The 27,847-nt window shown below is 37.4% G+C and overlaps 1 protein-coding gene across 8 annotated transcripts in view; it reads right to left on the bottom strand.

Annotated features, from left to right (window-relative positions):
* The window catches only part of rfx3.L (regulatory factor X3 L homeolog), a 178,748-nt gene extending 153,042 nt beyond the window's left edge, over positions 1 to 25,706 (bottom strand). For 3 of the 8 annotated variants that reach the window (XM_018258400.2, XM_041564092.1, XM_018258432.2), the window contains exon 1: positions 24,867 to 25,706. Coding sequence is in view for 4 of the 8 variants with exons in the window: in XM_018258393.2 (XP_018113882.1) it covers positions 23,849 to 23,857 (9 nt within the window). In the remaining 4 variants the exon portion in view is untranslated. Of the gene's footprint in view, positions 1 to 23,848; positions 24,818 to 24,866 lie in introns of those variants that run through there. The other 5 variants (XM_018258393.2, XM_018258425.2, XM_018258407.2 and 2 more) reach the window with 3 other exon arrangements.
* Positions 25,707 to 27,847: the final 2,141 nt, after the last annotated feature.

Genomic DNA, 27,847 nt, shown 5'->3' with positions numbered 1-27,847 from the left:
TCGCTCATGGAGTCCTATTCTTATGGTTTGTTGGTACATTCCGAAAAGAAAGGTGAAACACAAAAGCATTACAATAAATAAAGACTACTAGAGCCTTTAAAAAGCATACTTCCACTTTATAATACTACTTAACTAGCAAACAGGACACTGCCATATCTGCAGCGATATAAATCACATAGAACATGATAATAAACCCCTTTTAGAAAGAGTGCTGTATAAAATGTATGTGCAGAGGAAATAATCAGAGGTAAATGTGTTGTTTACTCTGCAGACAGAAAGTGCTACACCTGCTGCTAATAGTTAATCATTAATTTATGCTGAAATCTCGGTTGTTTGTAAAGCTCGCTCAGCATGGAAAATGGATGAGGCTCAAACTGACAAAAACAATATCATGTTGATTATGGAACCATAATAAAATTGCAATTAATTGGCAGGTAGCAAACAGTTTTTAATTTTTTTTTTCATATTGTTTTGTTAAAATCTCAAATACACCTGTTAATGAAACTGAAGAGCTTTATGTCTTCTGGAGACTAATTTGCATACTATTTAAAATAATCTTTTTTCTGTGCCCAATTCTACCACACAGATGTTCTTGAACTACAACTTCCAGAATCCCTGCGGCAGAGGCTCTCCCAGCTATACCATATTATCTCTACTAAACCATGTGTGTGATTATTTCTACTAAACCTTGGGTGTGAAGGTGGATCACCACCAATGTTCGAACTGTAGATAAATCACCCACAGTATTTTTAGGGCTTGCGGATGTTAGACAATGGTAGACAACTTGGCAGGTAAGCTTCAAAATTTAAAGGACTACTTAAGGCACAGGGAACAGTGAGGTGCAGTCACCTGAGTGACAGTGGTCAAAGGGTTAATTCACTACCAGGGCCATTCAATATATGGATAATTGCCATTCAATATATGGATAATGTGCTTCATTTTAAAAAGGGTCATCCTGTAAATTCACTAAGGCATAGTGGAACATATTCCGCAAAAATTAATTGAAAGCCTGATCTCAAAAAGCAATTATTATATTATTACAAATACTGTATGATCTGTTTACCTGCTACAATTAGATGGTGAAATAACTGGTTGAATTGTTACTTTCAAGTTGCGTTCCCTCTGTGTTTTGGTGCAAAGCCATTTGAAAGAAGGGGCAGTGTTTCTTTCTGTGTGCCCAATCAGTGGATGAAAGATCCACCACAGGAGAACGAAGGAAACAATACCCCTGTGTAAGCACCCAAGTTTCCCCTGCAGCTACTTATAATCCAACAACGTTATTACAATTGCAGTGCTACGTTTCTGCCACTGCAAAAGAAAAATTCAGTAGCTAAATCTGAGTAAAATGTTTGTTTACACCAGATAATCATTAAACAGAGTGAGGGCTCTTACACACGGGCGGTTTTTCCTGTGCTCCCCTGCTTTGTGCTTTCTTCCGTTCAGCCGCAGGGGAGCGCAGGAGTAGATACACTCAGTTATTGCGAAGGGGCTGTACTCACACAGACGCATGCAAATGACAAACACAGGTGGGACACAGCATGTTCGGCACATACATGCATCTGTGAGTACAGCCCCCTTGACAATAATTGAGTGCATCTACTCCTGCGCTCCCCTGCGGCTGAATGGAAGAAAGTGTAACGCAGGAGAGCGCAGGAAAAAACGCTTGTGTGTAAGAGCCCTTAGAGCCCTAAGCGCACACTGGGTGATTCGGGGAGATTTAGTCGCCTGGCAATTTTTTCATTTTAGCCAGCACAGAGTGAGGGAAGGCGTTCGTGGAGATTGGTCGCCGCAAAGTCGAGGCGATTAGTAGCCAGGCGACTAAATCTCCCCGAATCGCCCAGTGTGCCCTTATCCGTAGGCTATTGTAAATTTGATGTTCTTTTCACTTATTCTGATTTCAGTTTATTCCACTTTTGTTGATTCCCTCCAGTGTTTGATAATTAGTAAGAGAGGTGTTTTTACAGGGCTAGTGAGTTAAAACAAGGGTGCATTATTTACATGAAAACAGGTGGTAATTCCAACAATAAAAATTCTTACGCTCTGAATAAAATACTGCACTCTGTAAAGAAATCTATTGTACTTTATGTATAAAGTGAATGTGCTTCTTTTTGTTTTCCAAAGAGGGAAAGTTTTTTACTAACCTGCTTTTATATTCCTAGCTGCCACAAGAATGAGTGTGCACCCAAATGTGTTTATACAAATACAACAAAATGTATTTTTGGTTTGTTTCTTTTTGGAATCTCATTACAGAGGCATACAACCATCAAGGCTCACAAGTTTTTGTTGTGGTAAAAGGCAGGCAGTAACAATGTAAAGCAATCTTAATGTGAATACCAGGGTGAAGATAAGAATACGCTAGGTCTTTTTTTTTTTTTTTGTGAATGTGGTCCCTGGGAAAATAATTAGCTGTGTGTGGAGACTTGGATAATGATAATAGAAGAGTAAGCCACCTGCTTTGCACAACCCCTTTGTGAGCCTCTACAAGTCCCAGCACAATGCATTAGAAATGAAACCGACACCTGTTCAACGCAGCCATCTGTCCCTAACAATAATGATTTCGTAAAATCCTTGCCTACCCAAGGACAGCTCCCACCAAGGGCTCCACTGTACCTGGGAACACTGTACATAGCCTTCTCTGTAGAGTACAAGAACATGCTGTAAATACTATAGCTCCCTGGCTTTGCAAATCTCACTGTTGTAATGTATTGTACATAATGTTGCACAACTCCGATTTTAACAATATTTGATACAATAGCGACTAATATGCAGTCAACAGGTGGAACCAAAACTTTGGTTTTAATACTGTATTACCATGTGAAAATAAGTATAATTAACATATTAGAGAGTGTTGATCTATCTATCTACTATATATCTATCCAATATATTAATATATATATATATATATATATATATATATATATATATATATATATATATATATATATATATATATATATATATATATATATATATATATAATAACAAAAAAATTATTTAAAGACTACATCTGGGGGCAAAGACAGCATTTGACCCTGTTCTGGTACATATAATGCAATGACAACCACTTCCAAACTTATATGGAATATGATTTTACTTGTGTCACCCACTTAGTAAGCTCTACAGGGCAGGGACCTCCTTCCTCTTGTTTCTTGAACACTAACTATGTAATCTTTAATGTAACTGTACTTTGTATTTATGTACAAGTATGGGGTATGTTACTAAGATTTAAGTAAGATTTAAGACAGTACTTCGACTATCGAATGGTCGAATAGTGAAACGATTTTTAGTTCGAATGGTTCGATTCGAAGTCGTAGTCGAAGGTCAAAATAGCCAATTCGATGGTCAAAGTAGCCAAAAAAAATACTTCGAAATTCGAAGTATTTTTTATTCTATTCCTTCACTCAAGCTATGTAAATGTGCCCCTTAGGGTGTAAAGATCCTGGAACGATCCGTTACCCAGAAAACCTCAGGTCCTGGGAATTCTGGACAACAGATCTCATACCTGTATTTGTATTTATGATTGTATTGACCCCTGTTTGTTCTACTAATATATTGTTCTGCTGTACAGAGCTTTAAAAATTAGTAGTGATATATATATACTGTATATGTATTAAAATTTAGGTATGGGATCCGTTATCTGGAAACCCATTATCCAGAAAGCTCCAAATTAGGGGAAGGCCATCTCCCATAGACCAATGTATTCAAATTATTCTGATTTTTAAAAATGATTTTCTTTTTTCTCTGTAATAATGAAACAGTACCTTATACTTGATCAAATCTATTGCTTAAGTGTTCATTTTGGGGGTATAGTTTTCCTTTAATTAGCTTCTGATTAAATTGATCATAGTACAAGTGAATGTGATAGGAGCCTTAGATTGCTCTGAATAATGAACAATTTTGTAAAGTGGTGGGTAAGGGCCCTTACTCATGGGCGTTTAAAGCTGCGCTCCCCTGCGTTCTGGTTTTATGTGTTCAGCCGCAAGGAAGCGCAGGAGTAGATACGCTGAATTCTTTTCTATGCGGCTGTACTCACACAGAAGCATGTAAGTGCCGAACGCAGGAAAAATGCAACATGCTGCATTCCAACCTGTGTTCGGTGCTTACATGCGTCTGTGTGAGTACAGCCGCATTGAAAAGAATTCAGTGCATCTACTCCCTACGGCTAAACGCATAAAACCGGCATGCAGGGGAGCGCAGCTTCAAATGCCCGTGAGTAAAGGCCCTTAATAAGTTGCCATTATATAAATAACAAACAATGATAATTATGTTTATTTCAGCATATATGTAGTATTATTTACCTGTGGGCCAGGGCAGCAATATTATGGTTACTGGTATGCAAATGACAAGGAAGGTTCTGTGCACAAAATCAGCAATGCCCTTATAGAACATCCCCAAATAAGCACATCTTTCTGTGTGGATAGCATTAGTCTGCTTAAAGTCTATTTGAAGATCACTCCATAAATCTACAGTACTACAGTATAGTTCAGAGTTGCAATCATTCTACACATTTCTCCACAGCCAGTCATCAATCTGTTTCACAGCTAGAAGCTCTTAATGAATTGGGAAATTTCTGTCAAATCCGCCTCTCTTATCTTACCTCTAATTTAATGTACATGCCGTTTCAGGAATCATATGTCTAAGTACACTAACTGAAATGCTGTTTAGTGCTCTGTTTCTCTGTAAAGTATGCTTTTCCCAACCCTCCAATCTAAGGGGCAGAATTATTAAGGGTCGAATTGATAATCTGAATTAAAAAAATTTATCGTCAAAACTTTCAAATTTAATTCGAGTTTTTTTAAAAATTTAGATTCGATTTTCGAGATTTATCATACTCTGCCCCTTTAAGAATTCAAATTTGACTATTCGCCAACAACAACCTGCCAAATTACTGTTTAAGTCAATGGGATCAGTCCAGGGTTCAATTTTTGATGTTTGCAGCCTTCCTAAAGGTGGCCATACACGGATAGATCCGCTCGTTTGGCGACATCGCCAAACGAGCGGATCTCCCTCCGATATGCCCACCTTGAGGTGGGCAATATCGGGCTGATCCGATCGTGGGCCCTAGGGCCCAACGATCGGATCCTAGCGTTCGCCAAACGGGCGGTCGGATCGCGGGACCGCATCAACGAACAGATGCGGCCGCGATCCGACGGGATTTTTAACCCCATCCGATCGAGATCTGGCCGACTTTCGGCCAGATCTCGATCGGGGAAGCCCGTCGGGGGCCCCCATACACGGGCCAATAAGCTGCCGACACGGTCTGTCGGCAGCTTTTATCGGCCCGTGTATGGCCACCTTAACATTCATGTTTTTTTCAGAGAAAAAAATCAAGTTTGATCTAATTCGATTCAAATTTTCAGATAGTTTCAATTTGTTTAAAATTGAAAAATTAAAAAAAATTGAATTGGCATCGCGTCTTCATCTTTTTCTTCTACATTTTATTACACAGCTGCCTCACCCACAGTATGGATATAACATTTAGAGGGCCAGATTTATCAAGGGTCGAATTTCGAATAAAAAAAAAAAACAACCGAAATTTATTAAAAAATCTAAGGTTTTCCTTCGAGTTGTACAAATTGAAGTGACATCATATTCGATCAAATTAGATTCAAAGTTTTTTCTAAAAAAAAACTTTGATTTTTCAAAGCCCACCAATTGACTGACTCCAGATAGTTTCTAGGAGGTCCTCCACAGGCTAAAACAGCAATTCGGCAGGTTTTAGATGGCGAATGGTCGAAGTAAAATTTTTAAAGATACAGTACATGATAAATTTCGATATTCGAATTTTCTATTTTTTTTCAAATTCAAATCGAATTTGGATTATTCCCAAATCGAAGTACACAAAAAAACAGCCCGAAATTCAATTTTTTTTAATTTGAAGTTTCACCTTGATAAATCTGCTCCTTAAAAAAAAAGTCTTGTTCTTTTATAACAATTTTCCAAATTTCTTGGGGAAGAAACAAAAGTAAGCCTTGTAGCTTTCGGCTTCCCCCATGAGTTACTTCATGTTGGGTCCCTGTGAGGTAGATCATTTGATTACCAATATATATAATCCCCTCCCTCTGTTGTGACTGATTTGTTAGCAGAAGTCCATTATGCAGGAGGAGTTATCTGTGTACTGATAACCTAAGTATCTGCCTCACAAGGGCCAAAATGGAGTAGCTTCAATATCGGTTTGCCAAGTTAAGAAATAACAAAAACTACAGATTCTTCATTATTAAACCAATAGGCAAAAAGTATGATCAGCACAAGCCCTATTCATTGAACTCATGTTGAAAAGGGGTACTACTGTCCCTTTGACCTCTGCTGAAAACTGCATGCAGGTATCAAGCTGTCCTTCTAGCATGTAAAGTAAATTGTTAAAGGATAAATAAACCTTAAAAATAAGTGAATGTAGAATTGATGAGAATGCTTTTCTAAGAACATTTGCAATGTACATTCATTAATTATTTAGTTTTTAATCCAAGATATTAAAGGGTTGTTCACCTTAGAGATACATTTTAGTATGATGTAGAGAGTGCTTTTCTGAGACAGTTTGCAATTGGTTTTTATTTTTTATTATTTACGTTTTTTGAGTTATTTAGGTTTTTATTCAGTGGCTCTTTAATTTGCATTTTAAGCAATCTGGTAGCTAGGGTCCAAATTACCCTAGCAACCATGCATTGATTTGAATAAGAGACTGGCATATATATAGGAGTGGGCCTGAATAGAAAGATGAGTAATAAAAAGTAGCAATAACAATACATTTGTAGCCTTAAAGAGCATTTATTTTTTAGAAGGGGTCAGCGAAGTCCATTTCAAAGCTGCAAAAAGTCAGAGGAAAAAGACTAACTATACAACTATAAAAAATAAATAATGAAAACCAATTGAAAAGTGGCCATTCTGTAACATACTAAAAGTTACCTTAAAAGTGATGTACTGCTAATATGATTGAATTTTCTTACAACATCGCTACCTGCTGGTCAATTTCCAACCAATCTGACCACCAAGTAGTCAAAGAAGTTGTCAAGAGAGAGAAATAGGCTGTTCTGATGTTCTTCTGCTTAGGAAAGATTTGAGAACGGTGTCTACGCAGAAGAACATCAGGGCAGCCTCTTCCTTGACTACTTGGTGGTCAGACTGGTTGGAAACTGACCAGTAGGTGGCGCTGTTGTAACACAATTCATTCATATTAACAGCACATGTATCCCTTAATATCTTGGAATGAAAAATAATTAATAATGTTCTTATAATAATAATAATTAATAAAGTTCTTAGAATAGCACTCTCATCAATTTTACATTAATTTATTTTAAAGGTTTACTTAACCTTAATAATTTTCGATAGGTACCTCATGAAGATAAATCTTCCCACACATTTTCCAAAAAAACATATATTGTAGAGGTCTTCTGGCTGATTAAACCACAGGGTATGTCATTCCTAGGAATTGTTTTGATAGACATGCAGTACTTTCCCTTCCTTTAAATCATCTAGCTCAAAGGTTGTCAACTATGAGAAATTACCTTCTCACTAGGTTCTCACTGCCTAACTATAAGGCAGCTGCAGCTGATGGCTAGAGATAATAAGGGAGTACATGGTTTTACATTACAATATCTGTAATGAAACATGGAAAGGTACCCTAGTAGATTAAAAGTTTTGAGACAGCTTTGATATAATCTGAACAAGAACACAGCCCAGCCAGTTTGGGTATACCAGTAATGTTTTCGTTTGCTGTTAAAGACTGGGTCGTTGAAAATATATGTCTTCTGGTTTAGGGATGTACAAAACCCATTAAGTTTAATAAGGTGTATATAGTGTTATTACAAAGGATTTGGTTAAGTACCAAAGTTAAACAGTTCATCATCACAACTTTTTAGAACAATCCAGACATTGTGTTTTTATGTACAAAAATAACTACCACATAGAACAATCCTACTTTCCTTTTCTGGGTGTTTATACTGTCCATTTTTAACCAAGCAATGAAAAAGAAAATTAAATATTTCTTAGAAACTTAAAAAGGGCCATGGTTTTATATGTGCTCTTATATATCGGTGATGGTCTGTTATGTTACGTTTCCTCTCAGTAAAATACCTGGAACACAAGGTTTAGATAGGATTAGCCATCTCAGATAATCTTGGTTAAAATCATGCTATTCAGCCTAATCCAGGGATTGTGTGTACTTTCCATTATTATTCAGTTCATGTTAAAATAAAAATAATAAAAAGTTTCTTTTTATGAGAACCATTTTCCGTAACTACTTCTATTTTGAGTATAATTGAAAAAAAAGAGAGAAAAGGAAAGCTAACGCTAAAGAGTGCACCTCCCCATTGTTGGATCTGATGACTCGAATAACAAATTAAAACTTAACTTTTACAAATAATTTACATAAAAACCGTAAATCCAGGAAAACATTAAAATGATTGTTAAGATCAGGGGGATAAATGGACTGTATTAAAGTGACGCGATATATACAGGCCATGAGGCAGAAAATAGACCAATCATTTAGGTCTTGGGATAACCATGGGTTAGGAATAGGGGTAAATAACCAATTAACTTGAAAAGAGTGGGTATCAAGCCCAAACCTCGTTGGTTTGCTTCCTCAATTTCCACATCCACCCCTTCACCCTCAGTTTAACCCTCCCAGTTCAATGGAAAGAGAAACGAGTGAATACCGTGCCAATAAATGTGTATGGACACTAATAAGGGTCACAGACCCACACACACAGTACCCCTGCGGCACACTTCGCAGCCGTCGGTATTTGTCAACCCTTCACCCCCAAACACACCCCCCCCAATTCCATAAGGGAGATGACTGTGTGTTTAAAATGGACATGTTGTGGTACAAGTAAATGCTCCCAAATTCTACCCCAGCGAGGCTCCGTTGATCGCCCTCCCCTTCACCCACAGAGCGTCCCTCCCGGTACCGCTGTAGATCAAAGGCCTATAGCAAGCAGTATTAGTTTATTCCCCCTGCCTAACTAGTCTAAAAAGCGCCTCTATTTTAGCTTATCCTCTTGAAAAAAGTCGATATTTTATTAGATTATTCTAAAAGGCATAACTGGATTTATTAAGGAGCAGGTCAAAAACCAGAACCTTAATTTAATCCTAGCTGACAATTTACAACTAGTACACAGTACATGCTATTTGTATCACTCACACCTACCAGTAACATCACAGAATGCTGGGAGAAGTGGTGCATAAAGGTCAAAGGCTAAGGGGGAAGATCTGTTTAAATATTACATGTATGGGTAGCATAAATGCATAAAAAAAGAAAACAAAAAATACTTCCATGGAAAATGGCATATACCCTTCACAGAAAATAAGCAAACATAATATTATTAATGGCATTAAGCTATCTGAAAGAAATAAGAGTAGCGCAAATAGTGCAATGCTGCTGTACTGACAGTGGCCTGTGAGTGTAACGGAAAGCTCATAGTCGTGTTTTCGTTCCCTCATTCTCCTTAGCCACACAACAAATGGATTCAAAGAGAGAAAGAGCAAAATAGAGACTAGTGTAAAACATGTCAACATGTCAAATGAGTGTCAGGTATGTAGCACTGCTGTTTTTCTGTTGATAGTCTATTTCTCGGTAGCCTTGGTACCCTTGAATTATTATGTCTATATTTTAGGATCTAACACATTGGAAATGAGTGGACAAAACCCATTTTTCTCTATTGTGCCTGTTCCAAAAGGAAGGATGTGAAGTATTGAATTTATACGAGTTGCAACATGTATTATCTTGTGCCTTCAGTTATAGGCCCTATAGGAACAAAAGGGCTCTTTTAACTTATGCGTTTCCATAAAACACATAAAAAGTTACACACAATAAACTCTTATTTGGTATCGATACCCAAATATGCATTGTTTTTTAAAGGGATACTATACCTGTTTTTCAGATATATGTTTTATTTACAAATTATTTCAGATGAGTTTATTGGTTAACCTTAAATGCAGGGAAAAAATGGCAGACTCTCTATCTCATTCTGATCATAGTCTAAATGAGTGCTGTCTGACTATCCATGTAATGTACCAAAGCACTGACATGCTACTTGTATATGAGTGAAATATACCAATATAATGATAACATACATATTTGGGGGCATAAAGTTGCTTTGGAGGGCCACATTTGTCCTGTGGACTAGAATTGGACTGCCCTGGGCTAGACTGCAACCAATCCCACACTAGAATGCCCAAACTTCACTAAAGGATCCGTTTATAAAAGCAATGTTGGTGCTACTACTTCCATGTTGGTACATAAATAAATCAAGTGTAAATCAATACACACTGCTTATAAATACAGCTTTGATGCTGCTCTGTCTTTTTCTGTTGTGTTTCTTGGTATACATTACATTTCTATAAATTGTTCTTGGTATTCATTGCTTTTTTATTAGGATAGCTGTCATAACATTATGGAGCGGATTCAAATTTGAATTCTTAACGCAATTCAAACTTTATGTTAAAAATTGCAAATTCTAACTTGATTTCAAGTTTATTCAAATAAAAAAAACTCTAAAATTCACATATTTGAATTTTGATAAGATAGGCCTCCCTCAAGCCTTTCGTGGTTGTGTACTTTAACAATAGCTGAAGGGCCATAGAGTAGACATTTCCGTTGTAAATAACATAAAATAGCATCCTCATCGGGAAGGTTCTATCATTTGTTTACAAAAAGGGATGCTCAAAGTTATATAGCTATTTAATATTAAGTAAGCAGTGTAACAACCAATGCAATAACTTGTTTACAACACTGTTTCCCTTGACTTAAAATGGGGTTTACTAGCAAATATAAACTGATCTGTATGAAATTCAACTTTAAAAGATTCAGCAGCCACCTGAGGATCTTTGCTTTATCTCAACGGGAACAAAGGGTTCAGTTCAATCACGTTGAAAGTATTCAAGTTAATGTATTTCTTTACTTCAAATTGATCTATTCTACACATTAAAAATATGTTTTTAAAGCAGTTGTTAGAGGAAGCAAATCATAGTTACTAAATCTTGATGGCAGATGGCGGTTCAGAGAATAATTCTTACCCTACACATAATGAATGCATTTTATATAAGAAGATAAACACACGCTAAAAGCATAAGAAATAAGAGCATATGTTGAAATTCGTTGTATAATACAATAAAATAGAAGAGAGAAACCTGAATAAACTATTAACTATAAAATCAGACACAGAAGAAAGTTGCCATTGTTAAAATGCTATTTAGCAAGTGATACAAAAAAGCAATGTTATCAAATTATATCAGTTATTTATTCTAAAACTTGTATAAAGAAGAAGTAGTTAATGTAAGAGATAAAGTTCAAAATGAGTGACAAGTTTATACTGTATAGAGAAAAGCATATTACAGTATTGGAGAGGGATGTTAATGGGTGCCTAGCCATACAGCTCCGTTGTTGCCTATATAAAAGCAACAATGATATACTAAATCAGTTGTACTTCATCGAACATAATTACCCAAAATGGAAAACATATTTTAAAAAAACATGTATAAGAAGGCTTTGAACAACTTGTTCTTTTACAGAAGTATTCGTCGCTAGGTGCAACTCTCACAAGGGAGCAGAGACTGGTAGCTGTGAATGGTATAACGCATGTAACACCTGACTACTACCAATTAGTCTCCATGGCCCTTACGCTTTTTCTGGCAATTGGCCATCCAGAATGTCTTAGTGCTACCAGATGCTCAGTGTGTCTAAAGCCAAACTCATTATCTTCCCCTGCTTTCCTTGTCATCTCAACGACTGTTATCTCTCTTACTGTTAATTACTCAGCAAGTTCATTAACCTCAACCTCAACATGCTGACTATTCTAAGTCATAACAATGCTCATGCTGGATTATATGATGGAAGCACATATATACATTCTGTTTAACAGCACATACAACCTTTACCAGTCTTTTGTTCTGACTTCCCGATTTTTTTGGTAGATAAGACTTAAATTAAGTCAACTACTTGCACAAAATCCGTAATGCTCTTATACCCATTACCTTACTTCTTTAACCTCCCCTTCTTTTCATGTTTTTTTTTTATTTATTTTTTTATAAAATCCGACTTTTAAAAAAAATCAAGAATTTTTCAGAATTTATTAAACCCAGAGGATGGAAAAGTCAGAATCTGAAAATCCAGTATCTCAGACTTGTCGAGGTTGCATATAAGTCACAAAGCTTTTTTGATGTGCGCTGGGTTTTTGGCAATGCCCTGAAGTTTTCGGGTGAAAAATCCGGAAAAAAATGTGAAAAGTGGAAGAAAGATCTGAAAAACATTATGAAAATCAGATTTTTCCTGCAAACAAAATTTTTGGAAAAGTGTATTAATAAATAAGCCCAAAAAACCAGTGCGGATTTGGTCTGAGTTATTTAGATATTAATTAGATAAATTCGGAATTTGATAAATAACCCCCTAGGACTAGGTCTCCACTACATACAAATCTAAAGGAAAACAAAACCCTCCCCCCAAAACCAGGCCCCCACCCAGCACTACACGTTACTGTCAGACGTGCCCCTTACTGTGTGGCCTGGGGTTGGGGTTCCATTCTCCTTTAACTATGCAGGGAAATATTTTGTGGACACAATGCACACTCTTGCCTTATACTATAATTAAAGGGAAGAAAATAGAAGATTAATTGTAATTTTAGGTTACCTACAATATATTACATTGAGCAAATCACAAACAACTTCTAAGTTATTGTTTAGTAAAATATCAAAGTGATAAATGGTCTGTGATTTCATTATAAAATATTTGGCATTTAATTAAGTAAAGCTATTGTATTTGGATTTTATTAACGAAACTCTGTAAATTCCACTTGCAGATATATTGCTCTGACAATTTTTCTAATTTTGCTCTCACATAGAGCAGATGCGGCTATTTTAAGGGCTATTTATATATAATTAGGTTACAATGACAAGACTGTGAGCCTCATTAGTATGAAATTAGCCAAGGGGTGCCACTATAACAAATGCAAGGCTAAATAATATCCCGTTAGCAGGATACAGTACACATACAGTAAAAACCTCATAAATTGTTAGATACTAAAAGTTAGTATACTGCTGCCATATTCTATATTATACATTGTTTATTGTGTATAAAAAAATATATACATTATGGGGCAGATTTATCAAGGGTCTAAGTGAATTCGAGGGAATTTTCGAAGTAAAAAAAATCGAAATTCGAAGTAATTTTTTGGATACTTCGACCATCGAATATGATACTACGATTTCGAATTTACTTCGAATTAGATTTGAAGTAAAATAGTTCGAATATTCGATAATCGAAGTACTGTCTCTTTAAAAAAAACTTCGACTTCAATAGTTCGCCAAATTAAACCTGCCGAAGTGCTATGTTAGCCTATGGGGACCTTCTAATGCATTTTTCTAAGTTTTTTGTAGTCGAAGTAAAATCGTTCGTTTGATAGCTGAAAACGCTGAAGAATTTTACTTTGACCGCAAAACGGTTAAATTCAGTAAAAAAAACTTTGTATTCGATATTCGAAGTCAGGTCCAAACCACATCTGTGTATCAGGGTGGCAGTGACTCTGTATAACCAACACACTGGAAAACAACAAAGACCAAAAGATTAACCTGGAATCTTTTTTTTATTAACAAAAAATGTCTATTCAGACTTCAATCTCCATTGGCGAACATACACATAACCCACATATACATGTATATGGCACCTTTCCTGGTTCACCCGACTAATACCAAAGTACTTGTGAGACAATATATACTTAGTAATACAGGTATGGGAACTGTTATCCAGAATGCTCGGGACATGGGGTTTTCCTGGATAATAAATCTTTCTGTAATTTGGATCTTTATACCTTAAGTCTACTAGAAAATCATGTAAACATTAAATAAACCCAATAGGCTGGTTTTGCTTCCAATAAGGATTAATTATATCTAAAATGGGATCAAGCACTAGCTACTGTTTTATTATTACAAAGAAAAAGGAAATCATTTTAAAAAAAATTGGATTATTTGGATAAAATGGAATCTATGGTAGCCATTCCGTAATTCAGAAGCTTATTGATAACTGATCCCATACCTATAAATCATTTTACATGAACAAGGTGTCCCATTTTAAAATCAACTGCCCAGCTGAAACAGGGTAATTAAAAAGGCAATCATCTGTCCTTCACAGCATTCACTTGGTTAAATTAAAGACAATATGATATAATTATATGTAATGCACTTGTGGTTTCTCTTATTATCCCATCCATGTAACACAGACAACATGGTCTTACATTCCAAATGTAGTTCCCATATGTCCAAGCAACTTGGATATAATTAACCCCCCGATGTCACAAGAATCTGGATCGAGCAGAAAGGTACCTAAGCATATTGTACTGGTGATTGCATCCCTTTGGGCACAGCACCCCTCTTTCTCCTTATAATATGATGCATTAGGTCAGAGGGGAAGCTATTCACCACCTGGAACACCTTTCAGTACTGTACTATCCTAGCACTACTTGGGTAAAGCCTTACTCAGTGTAATCCAGTATGTCAGGTTTAAAGCAGTATGCAACTGCATTCAGGCATGCTGGGTAAAAAGTCTGGAATGCTCAGGAAAGAAAAATGAATGGAAGATAGTGTACTCTGCTTTCTACTTACATCTGAGCCCCATATCCATTTAAGAAATAGCTAGCATTTATAAAGAAGTAAAGGGAAAAAAATAGACAAAGGCAAATTGAGCAGGAATACACCTGTCAAAATCACAGCAATGGGATGATCTAGCAAATAAAACACTATGCTGCAACATTTAGGGATATGTTTAAAGGTAAACAGAATTTTTTTTTTAAAAGGAGATATTGTTAAAGAGAATATAAATTTGTGATTCTCATCACAAAAGAATGCTTTTCAAAGTCTCATGACAGCAGAACAAGAAACATTACATAGCAACAAATCAGTTTGCTCTTTATACCGCTTTACTTTGTTACTATACTTTTGGCAGATTTATTCAGTACAGTGCTAGAGCATATTGCACATATTTTGCAAGGTACCACTGTGCCTTCCTTCTTGTATTTAGAGGGTACTTGTTGTGCATGAACACTGGTGCCCTGCAACGAGGCAGCCGTCTTCCATGTCTTCTTCCGGCGCTCCGGCAATTTCCGTCCATTTCGGCACATGCACAGTTGTCGCAAATTGGTAAATAGCTCCAACTGCACGTGCGCCACTTCGCCGGTCTCAGTCTCAGCTTACCAAAGACCCGGAAGATGGCTGCTGTGAACTGCGAACCCTGAATCTGCATTGAGGGGTAAGTAAAAAGTTTCCCCAGGGGGGGGGCAGCTAGGCTGGGGGGAGGAGGGGGTCTACGTAGGGTGGGGGGGTAAGGTTATTTTTAGTTACGGGTTGAATTCTCCTTTAAATCTAACCCTCACAGCCCAGGGGTCTCTGTTCATTTTCATAAAAGGGGCTGCAGTGTTATCACCGCTTCAGACATGGGGGTACCCTTGCTTTTTGGCTCTTAATTACTCTATACAATGCCCTTTATATATAGGAAAGTGCATAGTTACAAGAAGTAGAATAGGCATTTGCTGGATGGCAATACCGTGATGTGTAGTTCAAACACAGCTGGGAAGTTCCCTCCTGTTCACCCTCGCTGCTGAATAAGCCTGATGGGGGGTTGTCAGCGGATTAATGATGAATACAGTACCGCACAGAGCTAGGCATAATGTGTTCTAAAGAGTTTCTCAATTCAGAGGAGGATGTAACATTCCTAGTTCATGTTTTTAATCTCAAAAGGTTTTAGATTTTTAGGGGGGAAAAGGGTCCACAGAAATAAAAAAATCATTAAGAGATTTTCTGAGCTTCATCTTTATCCCCATGGAGCTGTTGTCTTTATTAAGCATTGTAATAATTAGCTGCCAAGACTGCTTCTTTAATAAGACGATAAAGCAGGCTACATTACTTAAAATGAGGTCACATTTCTTGACCTCTCCTCCAGTCTAAAGGATATTTGTTTGTCAGTCAGTCAGGCAGCGCAGAATTCCATTCATTCACCTTGCACATACTTTTATTATTCATCCGCCCATCTGGAGGAGCCATATATTATTCATTGTCTCATTCTATTTCAGCTTGCAATGTTGTTAATTTGTCGGTGCAATACCGATTCTTGTACACACAGCAAATAGGCTGAATTTAAGAAAAAGGCACCCTTAGCATTAAAAACAGTGAATGCATTTATACATTTTATAAGCATGCTGTCAGGCAATATATTATATAATACCTAATCTACTAAATGCAAGTCAGTATTATGTCATCTGTCACATTTGGCTTCCAGGTATCCATACTGTAGGTGCAAAGAATAATAATCTAAACATTTGCAGGTAAAATACACCTTACAAGTTAGTTTTCTCTTCATTTATTTCCCTGTAGCATAGTATAAGTAAAAGCTAATGCCTTTGCTGAGGCATATACCACTAATATTAACTTCTATTATCACTGGGGTTAGGGTTGCAGCTGTTGTCAAGTGCTTCTCAGCCATAACGTATATTGCACAAAGTATGACATTATATTTAGGGCAAAAAAAGGAAGATAAATTAATTTGCACATAGTGTATCAGGTCCTTTTAAAAGAGGGTCATTCACTAAAGAAAGGATTCTTAACCATTTAGTTGAGACTTAAAGGGTAAGCCATCCCAAATATAAAAATTTGCCTTATAAAAGAAAACATAATTCTAAGCAACTTTTCAGTATACATTTACTAAAAATGTTTAGTGCTTTTAAAGTTATTTGTAAAAACAATTGATATTGAAAGCATACCAATTGTTACTTTTTAAACAATGTTGCAAAAGTCTTCGTTCCCAGCAAAGACAGGTCTGTTAAGTAACCAGTTGGCTTGTCTTACGTTGTATCCACAGTCTCAGTCATCAGGGCAGAGAATACGAAGTACCTGTCCTTTTGCTACAAATGTTTCAATGTATCTATAAAAATATCTATCCCCAGTTTGCTCTTTCCCCTTTGCCCGCAGTCATCTGTGGCTGTCAAGCTGATGGCTCTCATGGCATTTTGGGAGTTGTAGCTCAGCTACTAGCACATTACTGTTTTAATATCACTTCTGAACTGAATCTCTAGGAGAAGGGAACTGAAATAAAAAGTACTCCCTGTAGCTTGTAATTCTCTACTGAACTACTAGATGTGCCTGTACTTTTGTACTCAACAGCATGAAGCCTTTCAGAGGCCCTAATGCTCATGTGAGCCGTGCAGGTCTTTACTGTACCAGCCTAAAAAGATAGCAGAGCAGCAGGGGTTAAGCATAGAATTACTAGCTACAAAGGCAGTAGCAAAACAAAATAAGTTATGTCCTTTTGCCTATTTAATTAAGAAATATTTAGGAGTTAGTGAAACTTCACTTTCAAGGAGTTTTTTGTGCTCCTCGACTATCGAATTGGCGTAAATTCGCCTGAGTAGAATGATTCGAATAGATTGAGCGAAAAAACGCTGCAACTATTCGCCCATTCGATAGTCTAAATACTGTCTCTTTTAAAAATCATTTGACTGCCTACTTCGCCAGATTAAACCTACCGAATTGCTTTAAAAGCCTATGGGAAAGTCCCATAGGCTTTTTTTCTAAGTTTTTGATCGAAAAAAAAGGCATTCGATCGATCATTCGATCTAATGAAAATCCTTAGATCGCTCGACTATTTGCCGGGAGAATATTCGCCCATTCGACTATTCGCCAGCGCGTAAATTCACCCGAATTCCCTATTCGATTCTATTCCCCAGTCGAATTTCGAGGGATTTAACCCCTCGAAATTTGACCCTTGATACATCTGCCCCTTAAAGTACATTTATTTTGCAACTTCCCCTCCCTAGTTAAATCACCTGTATAATGAACTCCTGCTCTATGTACCCAAGATACAGTCTGAAACAATTGTTTATGTAGAGCAGATTGTCTCTATTTAAAGGAGAATGAAAGGTTAAACCACTGTGGGCAAAATGCTAGGAACCCTCTTACTGATTAGCATGGCAATAGTGGAGAGACTATCCTGCAGAACTGAGGGACAGTATATTATATTACATGTATTAAATATATTTTCTACCACATTAAAGGGGTTGTTCACCTTTGAGATAACTTTTAGTATCATGTAGAGAGTAATAGTCTGAGACAATTCGCAATTTGTTTTAATTTTTAATTATTTGTAATTTTTGAGTTACGGTATTTAGCTTTTTATTCAGTAGCTCTTTAATTTGCATCTTAAGCAATCTGGTAACTAGGGTCCAAATTACCCTAGCAACCATGCACTGATTTGAATAAAGCTGGCCATAGATGCAAAGATCCGATCATACGAATCCTTGCTTAGAATTGGCCGTTTAATAACATAATAAAAGTTACCTTAAAGGTGAACCCCCCCTTTAAAAAAATAATATTTGGTGAATGCCACAACCTGGCATTTAAGTAGTGGAGAACTGTCATTCCCCATGTTGCAAGTAAAGTGTACCATGACATAGATCACGGTGCAAACCACAAATGTAAAATTTACTACACTGGAATGGTGGTAGTTTTATACTAGCGGTGTAGGGATCAGGATCTAGAGCAATTAAGGAGTTAGTACATACACACCAGATCTTGAACTCTTACTGTGGTTTTTACGTAACCTTCTGGGTGCACAGTATATGGTGTGTAGAAAAGTATAAAGCATAAGACGACAAATTTTATATTTAACATACAATATATATATTTTTTTTTTCTTTTAGTATTATTATTTTTCTTTTTTTTTTAATATTTATACCACCTTGGAGAGTGTTTAGACTTTTCAACAGTTCAATAATTTTGTGAACAACAAATCCTACAATGAAGTTGGGGTACTATTATAAAACGGAGGTGCACAGGCATCATCCGACTAACCTAAAGTCAAAAACAGAAAATCATAATTAAAACATATGGAAATTGGTAATACTGAGCAGGGTGCTTTTATCACTGCATAGTAGCGTTTCTAATATGAGACACCGATGCCTGATTGGCTGGAGCAACAAATGCCAGTGTGTATTTTTAATTTGATATTCTTTTGTTTCATATTCATATGTTTTGCAATAATCCTAATCAAAGATGTGCTGAATGAAGGAATTATGCATCAGGGAGAATGTTGTGTTACTTACATTCAATCATTCTGCACCTTACTGTGTAAAACTACAGATGATTACAAAAGATTAAGCTGAATAGAATCTAGTACCATGCTGCTTAACTTTTCAATAAAGTGACGCTATGGTGATCAGATTTATTTCATGGGCCCAATATAGTGTAACAGTAATATGCTTCTATTTAATTAATAAAGAAAGCATTCAGATCAGATTTTTTTAACTGTCCTGCAGTGGATATATTTTTACTAATTAACCAGCAAGGATATCATTCTGTAAAATGACACAACAAATATATATAAATACAGTATATAGCAACAACTGAGAGAGCACAAGCAATAAATGGTCTCTGTTTGTGCTTAAAGGTATTCTGTCATGATTTTTATGGTGTAGTTTTTATTTCTAAATTACACTGTTTACACTGCAAACAATTCACTCACCATATAAAATTTAATTCCTGAACCAAGTATATATTTTTTGTTAGTTGTAATATTGGTGTGTAGGAAGCCATTTCAGGTCATTTTGCCTGGTCATGTGCTAAGAACCAGTGCTGCTCTATGGAACTGCTTTCCGACAGGCTATTGTTTCTCCTACTCAATGTAAATGAAGGAGTCGCAGTGGGACATGGATTTTTACTATTGAGTGTTGTTCTTATATATACCAGGGAGCTGTTATCTGGTTACCATCCCATTGTTCTGCTGAAGGCCTTCTGGGGGTTGGGTTAAGAAGGGGGGAGGGACAGTGATATCACTCCAACTTGCAGTACAGCAGTAAAGAGTGACTGATGTTTATCAGAGGACAAGTCGCTTGACTGGGCACCTGAGAAACTGACAATATGTCTAGCGCCATATCAGATTTAAAAATGAAATATAAAAAAAACATTTTGTTATTTTGAAAATTAGATTTCAGAGCAGCACTATTAACTGACGCATTTTGAAAGAAACATGTTTTCCCATGACAATATCCCTTTACTTGTTACAGTTGCATTAGAAGTCAGGATATACGACTATCCCACAGAAAATAATAATCCGCTGTGTTCCCCTAATGTGGCCCTCTTCCTTCAACTACTGGACATATTGTGTGCACTATGTGCCTCCCTGGTGTGCATGGTACTTTATGCACATATCCCTGCACTCTGAGGTAAGGGAAGGAGGGCTACAGGTGAAATAAGGAAATTCTGTTAGAGAAGGGGCTTACTTATAAGACATATGGCTGCTGGCCTTGGGGTCTGATAGAGCTGCCTAAATCCTAATAAAAATCCATAAGGGAAGTAGCTACACAAGCGTAGTTTAATTTAAGGTCTGTGAGCAGAGCTGGGCCCTGCAAAGCATTTTCAAGGCACTCAGCCTGTCCTTTGAAGGGCCTAGCTCTTTTGATGTAACCTAGCCCACAATCATAATATAGTTTCTTTTGTGACTGCACACTATAATTTGCACAAGATTTTCTTGACCGACTTTTGGCTTAATTAGCAGAGTGACTATGGTAAGGTAGCTTAGCAAGACAAGTCCAGTTTCACTTTTAAAATATAATTTTAAGAACCTACCTTCTGAAAAGGGATACTTGCCCAGCAACAATTAGAAGTGCACATAAAGTAAACAAAAATAAATGTAAATATATTAATAATATTTTTCCTTTATGAACCCGTTTGGCCTACAAACACATCTTACCAACAGCTTGTGTTAGAAACTTTCCTTAGAAGCAGAGGCTTCTCCATCATAAATAGATAAATAAGTAGTGGTGTGTGGCTCTGCTCTATGAGCAAAAATCATAAATCGAATAAACAGAAAATGTTATATAGTAGTCCCATCCCAGGGAATCCCGAATCCAAAGGTTACCAATCATTTTAGAGAGTATAAAAAAATTCAAATCGCAAAAGACCCACTACTAATAAAGCAGTAGCCAAATAGTTATAAAATTAAAAAATCCTTATTAGGACATGCATTAGCCTAATGGGTTTTGTGCCTAAATGGGCACCTACTCATAGCCTATGAGTAATTCCCCATTTAGGCACAAAATGTGTGTCTAATATATGTGCCAATAAAGATTTTTTAATTTTATAACTATTTGGCTACTGCTTTACTTGTGGGTATTTTTCCATTTGAATTTTCCTTTTATGCTCTGCAACTGAAATGTAATGCAATGTATTTATCGAGTTATTAACTCCCAATTGATAAAAACACCTGAAATCATTTTATTCATCTATTCCCTGGTATTTATATAGCACTGACACATTTCTGCAGAACTTCACTGAGATTATTAATCAGTCACATCAGCCTCTGCCCCAGCGAAGCTTACAATCTAAACTCCCTATCACTCTCACACACTAAGGCCAATTTTATCAGGAGCCAGTTAATGTGTATTTTTTGTGAGTAGAAACCCATTCAGACAATGGGACATTATATAACTACTTGCAGATAGTGCTCAAGCCAGAATTGAAATCAGGACTCCAGTGCAGAACAGCTTCCCATTGAGCCATGTCCTGCTAGTATATTAATATAAATTAATTTGCTGCAGCTCATCAGAGACTTCACATATGCTTCATACTAAAATTACTATAGCCCATTGTCTTGTTCTACCCTGAAGAAAATCTTACCATTCATTTACAGTATGTTTAACGGACACAAAAAAGGAGGCACTAATTTTCAATATACAGTATATATATATATAATACACAAAAGCCATGAATATCTTGTAAATTATATCCTTATACACGGTGAGTTCTGATGTCATTGGTTATAAACAGTGAGTTCTGGTGTCATTTCTGTCACATGACTCACTGAAATTTGTGTATTATAATAATTAAAGTACCCCCAGTTGCAAAATATGAGGATATAAGAAGTTATCTCGGAGTTCCATGACCTCGCCCTTCGGCCTCGTGTTTTTATATGGTCATGAAACTCCTTGGTAACTTATAATATCCTTATATTTTACAAGAGGGGGTACTTTATTCACTATACACAAGACTCATGAATAGCCCATAAAGTATATCCTAATAAAAGGTGCTTAGTGATGTCATTGGTTATAACCAAAGTTGAGTGATGCAATTTCTGTAACATGTGAATTATAATAAATAAAGTATCTCCTGTTGCAAAATATGAGGATTTAAGAAGTCACTTTGGAGTTCCTGTATAAAAACAATCAGCCTTCGGCATTGTGCTTTTATATGGTCATGGACTTATAATATCCTTATATTTTACAAACTGAGGTTCACTAGATATCATAATACGAAGCTAATTTGTAATTCATTCAGATTCACATTACAAGTTAGCTCATAAACCAGTGCATTCTGCATCAATGTAACTACCCCAAAGTTTAGCTTTCGTTCAGCTGCACAGAGCACACTAAGCATGTGCAGTGGACATTCAAAAGATGGCCTAAAAACATCCAAGATGGCAAGCACCCTTGGACAGCTTTGATCAAATGGATCATTCCTGTTATAGGGCTTTAGAACCTCTCTGTTGGTAAAGTATGTATAATAAAGTTAATTTTCATTCATGTGCATTTTTTTCCTTTTAAGCTCATCCCAACTGTTGTATTGGTAACTGGTTGTTTTGCATGTTTTCTTGTATGTTTAATGTTAACACCTTTTTATTGTACAATGGTGTGGAATATCCTGGTGTGTTATGAATACAAGTTAATAATAATAATCCCTTCTTTCTCATGAATGGCCAAACTATAGTCCACCAACTTTTTGCTGAATAACATCTCCCACAACCAACAGCCATTGTTGACATAAGGTTCACGCAGCATGTCCAACATGTCAGAATGTTACTACTTAATAATATATGATAGTGCAGTGTTTTTAAAGAGTTGTGTGCACTGTTGACTGTGAAACATTGTCAATTTGAATACATAATAAAAATGAAGTATTATTTAGTTTAAAGCAAAAAGAAAGAAAAACATTAAAATAACATGAGCCCAGGACAAGCAGAAATATAGAGGTTACTGACAGCCACTGCCAATTATTACAGATACTTTTTTCAGAGGATACACTGTCCAATAAATCCTCTGTTGGCACAATTATCAACAAAAAAAAAGTAGGTGATATTTAACATCCGTGTGTAATTGCAAAAAGTGACTACTGTGCTTCAAAAAAATATATTTTTCCAAAACAATACCACATAGCCACATATATTTTGCAAGTGGATGCATTACATATATACTGTGTGAAAACGAATGCCAATGAATTCTTCTAAACACTTTTAACACTATTTAAATTACACTGGTGCCACTAAACACACTGATGACAATTTAATTTTCCAAATTAAAAAAGGGGAACAGAATTATTGTCTGCTTAAAAACAATGGAAATGAATGAAAAAGAACAACATTTGTGAAATAAGGTTGAAAAGACAATACCAGTACCCCAAACCTAAAACAAAAACCGAACAATATGAGCTAAAACAGCATCTGTTAGACTGAAAGACATTAGGAGATAATAAAAATACAACCAGTTTGAGTTCACATGGTTCATACATTCTTTATGATCAGCCGATCTTCGATTTCAGCCAAGGGGAATAAACACCAGTCAGAGTCACAGGGATTAAACAACTTAGACATGACATTACTCCAGCAGTATGTTAAAAAAAAAAGCTGATGCCCAACCGGCACATATGGCTGATCTTTGTAGACTCCTAAAAACTGCCAAGTGTTTTACCCGACAATCAACAGCCTGGCAAGTATGCTAATTCCCTGCATGTATATTAGTTTCTTTTTTTGTGTGCTAAATCACAACCTCAGGAAAACAATATTGCATGAAGAAGCAGAGAGCATCACAAACAAAAAACAATGTCTTACCCCCATCATCACTAAGTACAAAGGGTTTGAGAGGGATCCAGAAAAATGAAACGTGCACCTGTACAACTTGCAAGAAATCTCTAGCCCTCCCCCACCGAATCCCAGTCTGCTAATAATGTCCTAGGAGTGCAAGTGCTGAATGGAGTTGTGCAGCACAAAAGAAAGATGTAGTTCACTCATTCATTGCTAAGAAGGCTAATAAAGACTTCCAGGCTCTCCCAGCACTGCAGGTGCCACAATGAAAAAAATACCTCCCCCCTTCCCATGTGTAGGAAACACACAAAACCCATAAATGAAACAACACTTTCGCAGCAAGTCAGTAATCAGCAATGAAATAGATAAAAGAGGATAATGTCACACACAGTTCTACAAACACTGCATAGGATTTCATTCATTGTAGGAGGAAATGCATTTCCAAAAAGCATGGCAATAGAAAAAAACATACAGTAATTCATGCAAAACCATCATCCCCCTCCAGGCCAGATCCATGCCATACACCACAAGATCTGCAAATGCACACAGGGGACTTAACCCTAGAAATGCCCAAGTGTTGACTGCATTCACTGCTTCTGTCATCTCCTTCCCATCACACACACACAGGCTGTCCAACCAGCAGCCCTCCAGCTTTTGCTCACTGTATCCCACCACAAGGAAGGATGCTGGGATCTTGTAGTTCAACAAGCCTAGCAGTGCTGCAGGTTGGAGATCCCAGACAGCATGACACACACACAAACCAGGGAGGCTGACAGACATAAAGGGGGGGGGGGAAATTAAAGACACAGAGGCAGCATAATTACACAGGTGGACTGTAGCTGCAGGAACACACACGGGCAGCACAGAGCACATGAGCGATCTGAGATACAAAAGGAGAAATGAAATGACAGGGAAGGATACCAGTAGCAGCAGCACAAGAGGAAGCAGCACGGGCTAAGGGGAAGAGACACGGAACTGCACTCACACTCACACGCATACACACCATTGTAGCAGCAAGAATAAGAAGAATAATAATAATATTCACCTTGGCTGTGGCTTATTGTGGTGGTGATGTTGTTGTTGGTTGTTGGGGTGATGGGGATGATGATGATGATGATGAGGGTGGAGAGAAGGTGATGGTAGTGGTGGTGGCGGTGGAGGAGGAGGATGAGGAGGAGAGGAGTAGTTGTTGTTGATGGGTAACAGTCGCCAGGACTACGGTGGCTATGGCGCTGGATTCACAAGGCAACAGTTGCTATAACTCACAAAAGAGGGGAGGCAACCTAACATGAGAGGAGGAAGAGGCGGGGCCACGCGGCCGCCAGTGACAGAGGCCCTTACGGTGCCTGACAGCCAGGCCTGGAGGAGAGGGAGGAGGCAGGGGAAGGGCCATGGAACGCTGCACCTTGCGCCATCCCCCCGTCAGACCTTCGTTTGTGCCGACACCTCCTCACACTCCCTCCCCCAAACTGCCCCTCAATTGCGGATCCCTACACATCGTTCCAGCTCCGTTTTCCAGTTATTTTACTGCCTTCCCTGCGCCATTTCCGTTCAGTTGTCACACTTCTTCTCGCGTTCTTGTTCCCTGCTGTCACGCTTTTTGTTCATTCCTGTTGTGTGTGTCGCTTATCTCCCTTCCCCATTCTTTCTTCTACCTCCCCCGACCTGCTCCTTCAATTATCAGGGCACCCCCTTCCCTCTCCATCATCCACACAAACACCTCCCCAAAACTCCAACAACCAAATACTCGAACTTGCTGCTTTACATTTTGCTTCCTCTGTACCTGACCCGTGTGTACATATTGGATATGCTCCCACCCCTTACTGACCCTGCGTCTATAACATTATCTGTGAGGAGATGGAGGACTGAGCGCTCAGGCGACGTCCCAAAAGCCTAAACGCAGACCTACTCACACAATGAAAGGCGCAGGTGGGACAACCTAGTGCTGCTGGGGAAACTACGCGTACGGCTTTAAATTGATGTCGTGTGTGTAGAGAAGGACTGTTCGGCCAAAAGTAGCCGCTCACAGTCGAAGCGCAACAATTCCGTTAGCCGCTGTTTATTGTTCCGAACGTGGAAAAGAATCTCTGTTCTTTCCCTTCAACGACACGACATTGTTTAACCCTCCACCTATCTGACTACGGTTTCATTTGGGACGCGTTGAACAATTGCATAGTGTCCAATTGGACATTCCCTGCTTTGTATGTTCTGGAGTATTGGGAGCTCCATGGAACCTACCATTGTATGTTCCCTTTTTGTGCGCCCATCTGCTGCTCAGAGGGGGGGTTGGTGTATGGTAGCGTCCTGCTTCCCTGGCCCTGCTCACAATAGCTGAAAGTTTTCAGCGTGAGCTATTTACATGTTTAAAAATCCCTGAAAAATCATGTAAACATGATGGAAAACATGTAAAATAAGGCTGACTCATTACAGGCTCAGCCATTCAAGTCCAAATCTTTAGAAATGTACAAATATTTGTCTCCCCAGCCTTGTTTCAAGTAATGTACAGTTACCTCAAAATGCTGCCTGCCTCAACCATTGATATAGTCACCCAACTTGGTAACCAAAAAAAGAATTCAACTATTACTTTTTATAATACACAAGGTTCAGTCAGTCATGTAATAAGACGTCACTAAGCAGTAACTAATTATAGTCACAAAGTGCTTTTATACTGGTCCTGGAATGCCAGGATATTTATGGATCTTGTGTATTAAATACAGAACTGGGGCTCATTTATAAACACTGGGCAGATTTGCCACTGGCAGTAACCCATAGCAACCAATCAGGGATAAGCTTTTTTCAGCCAGCTGTAGGTTGAACACTGGAAGCAATCACCTGATTGGTTGCCATGAGATACTGCCCAGGTGAAAATTTGCCCAATGTTTATAAATAACCCCCAATGAAACCTCAATTTTGCATAACCTAATTTTAAGTTTGAACCCATTTTATAATGTATTTCCGTGATTTTATACCATTTTTATATTTTTATTTCTGGTCCCCTAAAATAAGTAAAATGGGAGTTTTACTGTATATATACATTTTCAACGTATTTATTATCGCAAAACACAAACCTGAGTTTATGGAACTTGAATATTAAAGATTAAGGGCAGATTTATTGTGTCGGACTTAATCGCCAGGCATTGCCGTGTAAAAAACTGCATCATTTTTTTTACACACTTTTTCTAAGAGCAACTTCCGCCAGAATTTACTTACAAAAGTCTGAAGCAGTGTAAAATAACGGTGGTAAATCTGGAGTTCACATGGTGTAAAATAAAACTTTTACACAGCATTAATAAACAGGCCCCTTAGTAACCGCAAAAAAACATCAATATAAAAATTCAGCATCTAAATGCTGGCAGGCTCATGTAGAAATCAAGGGGTATTAGCAAAATTTATATTATTTTTCAATTCGTTTTTTCTAGACTTTGATTTGAGATTTTGCAGATTTGAATGAAAATGCTGGTTACAGGGAAGGGTGTTTGGATGTCAGGAGGGGGGACTCTTGACTGCCAGGAGGGCCCTTGGTGTCGCAGCTCCGGTGTGCCCCAATGCTTCAGTCCGACGCTGCTTTTAGAATGTATGACAAATACTGCTGTATATATATATATAATACACAAAAGCCATGAATATCCTGTAAATTATATCCTTATAAACGGTGAGTTCTGATGTCATCAGTTATAAACGGTGAGTTCTGATGTCATTTCTGTCACATGACTCATTGAAATTTGTGTATTATAATAAATAAAGTACCCCCAGTTGTAAAATATGAGGATATTAGAAGTTACCTCGGAGTTCCATGACCTGTATAAAAACACTCGGCCTTCGGCCTCGTGTTTTTATATGGTCATGAAACTCCTCGGTAACTTATAATATCCTTATAATTTACAAGAGGGGGTACTTTATTCACTATATATTCACGCTGACTCTCTTCTATGAATACAGGTAATCCGCTCTTGCTTCAATTTAATATTTTGGGTATGGCAAGTAAGTATCATGAGACACACATGACACAGCTATCTGTTTAGCTCC

The sequence above is a fragment of the Xenopus laevis genome, chromosome 1L, assembly GCF_017654675.1.
Source record: "Xenopus laevis strain J_2021 chromosome 1L, Xenopus_laevis_v10.1, whole genome shotgun sequence".
Lineage (NCBI taxonomy): Eukaryota > Metazoa > Chordata > Amphibia > Anura > Pipidae > Xenopus > Xenopus laevis.
This window is presented reverse-complemented; position numbering and strand designations above follow the sequence as displayed.